At 38.6% G+C, this 4,133-nt stretch overlaps 1 protein-coding gene across 1 annotated transcript; it reads left to right on the forward strand.

Moving 5' to 3' along the window:
• Positions 1–351: 351 nt before the first annotated feature.
• On the forward strand, positions 352–3,372 carry LOC106577644 (mitochondrial fission 1 protein). Its single transcript, XM_014155944.3, has 5 exons — positions 352–637; positions 1,366–1,498; positions 1,684–1,760; positions 1,963–2,068; positions 2,235–3,372. Exons 1-5 carry the CDS (start codon positions 593–595, stop codon positions 2,339–2,341), a joined length of 468 nt encoding a protein of 155 aa, XP_014011419.1. The 5' UTR covers positions 352–592; the 3' UTR covers positions 2,342–3,372.
• Positions 3,373–4,133: the final 761 nt, after the last annotated feature.

Here is a 4,133-nt window from a genome sequence, read left to right on the forward strand (position 1 = left end):
AAGTTCCAAAGGAATAGAGACATTTAAAATGTCATATTATGTCTATATACAGTGTTGTAACGATAATAGTTAAAGTACAAAAGGGAAAATGTGTTCTGTAGTGGCATTGTGGAGCTTCAAAACGTAGAAATGAAAAACGTTTTTTTCAGAAGAAAGAGAAAATATTTGACTGGCTACACATTCCTTCCTCTGGCCAAACGTTACACCACGCCCACGGACAGTACGTTTAGTTGGACTCTTCAGGCTAAGAATCAAATATTCAATACACTCCATTGCCTGTTTTCATTAAATAAAACCATATGATTTTAACGTTTTTTTGTAGCGTCATGTGTAAGTGACATAAAACCTTTGTTATTTATTTTTATTATTATTATTGTATTCGCATTGATGTAGCAAAACGAGTTTCATTGGAAACATGGGAATTATATAACTTTAACTTTACCACAGCCACAAATTCATATTTGTTTTGTTTTAATGAATTGTATCGATATAGCCAATTTGGACTTTATGGCTGTGGTATCCAGTGGGAACCGGAACGATCGGGCTTGTCATGTGGTAAAAGAGGGCGTTTCCATCAGTTACTTTTGAAAACATGGAGGCTGTTGTGAGCGATTTGGTAGCACCAGAAGACCTTTTGGTAAGTTTATTATTGTAATGATTTAGAACATAGCTGTATTATATTTAGGCAATATGGTGTCTAAATACCCAGCTACATTCGTTAATAGTTGACATTCGTCAAACGTTTACAACAGTGGAGCTGTAGAACTGAAACATATGCTAGCTAACGTTAGCCATATTGCTAGTAGCGAGCTGTGTCATTCCTTACACATTACATTTACGTCATTTAGCAGACGCTCTTATCCAGAGCGACTTACAAATTGGTGCATTCATCTTATGATATCCACATCATCACTTACACCAGCTGCGTTCTGGAATGTTATTTTGCCCAACTACACAGTATACAGATATGTATGAAGCCTTTTGATGGATTTTTCAATCCAATGAAAAGTTTAAAAGCCAATTGTTGAGTACATTAGGTGTATCATATTGTATTGATGTTGTTCGACCAGCTTGTCTGCTACTGTCCCATGTGAGTTGGCTATTACATAACATGCATTACCATGACGCATTATGAGACTGCATTACTGTAGCTACTGCACTGTCAACATCATTAAAAAAAAAAGTTTTTCATTATGACATGAATGCAGCAAGTCTTGAAATGTAACACAGCAATTGAGTGTTTACTCTCACTGCCTTCTGTAAATTCAACATAGACTATCAACACCCTGGCCTAACATATCACCCTTGTCAGTCAGTGTCTGAAACCCCTAAAGGTACCTGCATTTGTTCTGTTTTGACCATCAGAAATTTGAGAAGAAGTACAGTGCTGAGTTGGTGAAGGGGGGCGTGTCAAAGGAGACCAAGTTTGAATATGCATGGTGTCTGATCCGGAGCAAGTATTCTGAAGACATTAAGAAAGGAATTGTTTTGTTGGAAGGTGGGTAGCCAACAGTATTTGTGTACTCAGGAGACTGTCAGTAAGATATCCTTACAAATGTCTCTCTAAATGGCTATGAATATGAGTGATTGGATTTCCAACTTATTGGAATGAAATGCTGAGATTTCACTACTTAACCTGCCTATAATAATGTTACCGGTACTGTTGCTTAATTTGTTTTATAGAGCTGGTTAACAAGGGATCAAAGGACGATGCCAGAGACTTCCTGTTCTACCTAGCTGTGGCCAACTACAGACTGAAGGTGATGTTCATTGTACTACTATATTACCCATAGGTTATAAGTCAGCTCACTAGATAACTTATTGTAATGAAATAGATTACTCCGTCTCCCATATCTCGGAGTTAATTGCGTAAGTTATCATAGCACCTGTTACTCAATTGTATCTCTATCTCTCACTATCTCTTTATTGCTCCATATATGTATACATTTTTTATCATTACAGGATTATGAGAAAGCTCTGAAGTATATCCGCACTCTCCTGAAGAATGAACCGGGCAACAACCAGGCCATGGAGCTGGAGAAGCTAATAGACAAGGCTCTAAAGAAAGGTGAGTGGGGAGGCCAAGGAACACCTATCAAGGCTGGGTCAAATTTGTGTAATGTTCTCATTTTCTTTCCTCTCTGATCAGGCAGGACAGGATGGGTAGAAACTGAATAGGTATAAGTAATAAGGGCAATGTTCTTGTTTTGAAGTCACTTTTTTCCCCCACACAGATGGCTTGGTTGGCATGGCAATCGTCGGAGGAATCGGCCTGGGCGTAGCTGGATTAGCAGGCCTCATCGGATTGGCTGTGTCCAAGGGTCATGGCCCAAGGTCCTAATATGGAGTGGGGAGGGCTTTAGCTTTGCTAACACACTTCAAAGAAAGACTGACATGCCCTCCTCAAACTTCTCCCCCATAACAAATTCAAACTAAGATTGGAAATGGCTGCCGTTCCCCAAGATGAGAAGACCACCCGTGGATCTCCCAAAACGTTTCACTCATATTGTCCATGGAACAATGTTTGGGGATTGATTTCTGAAAATAGCCTTAGATTCACTTAAATTGTCTTCATATTTAAACAGGTTTTGTTTCCAGTGAATTTGACATGTGTATATTCATACAGAGGTTTAACATGGCACTTTGCATATTTACATGTTAGTCATTTAGCAGACACTCTTATCCAGAGCTACTTACAGTAGTGAATGCATACATTTCATACATTTTTTTTTTTTCCGTACTGGTCCCCCTACTTTGTCTTCCATATTATACATTATAAATAAGTGTGATGGAGCACGTTACTAAATGGCATCTCTTGACTTACTGACCTCAGTATGTTAGCATGCACCCTGAGAAGCCACTGAGTTAGCATCTAAGCATGTGTTGGACTTTAATTAATTTCTTTATATAAGTGCAATTTTACTTCAATTATTGTTGTCTTCAGTAATTTAGACAGAGAAAGCATTGGTGTTTAGGGAAGTGTCTTATGTTTAGAGGTAAGTGTTGTGTAGTGTCCAAGCTGGTAAGTGTGTATGTGTAGTTGGTAAGAATTAGGCAGCTGTGCTGTGAATCACTCATGTTGTCCACAGGGGGCATCTTTTCTTAGGGATTGGGTAAAGATGAATTCCCAGACAGTGCAAGAGAGTAAAACAGCCCTCGGGAAAAGGCTTTCATTTGTCTTTAATTGACAGTGTATATGCAAGACAACAAGTAAAAAATAACATTATTTATCCATAATATAACCCCATTTACTCAAGTTATCATAATGGCATGATACTAACAGATTTTGTTTTATGTATCAAAATACCAAGATGTTTCAGCTATTTTATTTTTTTCTCCAGTTTTGATTGTAAATAAAAACATTTTGATTTATTGTGTATGGTTTCTTAATGTATGTGTCTGGAAGGCACTATTGGAGCTATTAAGATCATCCTTGTCCTCAAGCCTTGCAGATTTTCAGCGTTAGCGATCCACACGTTTGAGTATCACTGTAGGACCGATGCTTTGTGTTTTTAATGGTGAAATTAATAAAGGGCATGGTATGTCATGTGTGAACAATGTTGGCAGAGCTGCTCTTTCCATGACAGACTGACCAGGTGAATCCAGCTGAAAGCTATGATCCCTTATTGATGTCACCTGTTAAATCCACTTCAATCCATGTAGATGAGGGGGAGGAGACAGGTTAAAGAAGGATTTTTAAACCTAGAGACATTGATTGTGTATGTTTCAGGGTGTGAGTGAGCAAGACAAAAGGTTTAAGTGCCTTTGAACAGGCTATGGTAGGTGCCAGGCACAAACGTTTGAGTGTGTCAAGAACTGCAACGCTGCTGGGTTCTTCACACTAAATGGTTTCCCGTGTGTATCAAGAATGGTCCACCACCCAAAGGACATCCAGCCAACTTGGCACAACTGTGGGAAGAATTGGATTTAACATTGGCCAGCATCCCTTTGTAATGCTTTTGACACCTCATAGAGTCCATGCACTGACAAATTGAGGTTGTTCAGAGGGCAAAAGGGGGTGCAACTCAATAGTAGGAATGTGTTCCTAATGTTTTGTACACTGTATATTTAGTACCTGTATTGATCTGCATGTTTTTCTATTATCAACACAGTATAACGATCCAGTCACATAA

Source organism: Salmo salar, chromosome 18 (assembly GCF_965601325.2).
Source record: "Salmo salar chromosome 18, fSalSal1, whole genome shotgun sequence".
NCBI classification, from domain to species: domain Eukaryota; kingdom Metazoa; phylum Chordata; class Actinopteri; order Salmoniformes; family Salmonidae; genus Salmo; species Salmo salar.

What these genes read in the sequence shown, in the direction of transcription:
- LOC106577644 (XM_014155944.3), top strand. Translation starts at nt 593, where the DNA reads ATGGAGGCTGTTGTGAGCGATTTGGTAGCACCAGAAGACCTTTTG. An exon ending in TGGCCAACTACAGACTGAAG is followed by an intron (nt 1,761 to 1,962) that starts GTGATGTTCATT and finishes TTATCATTACAG; the next exon opens with GATTATGAGAAAGCTCTGAA. An exon ending in AGACAAGGCTCTAAAGAAAG is followed by an intron (nt 2,069 to 2,234) that starts GTGAGTGGGGAG and finishes TCCCCCACACAG; the next exon opens with ATGGCTTGGTTGGCATGGCA.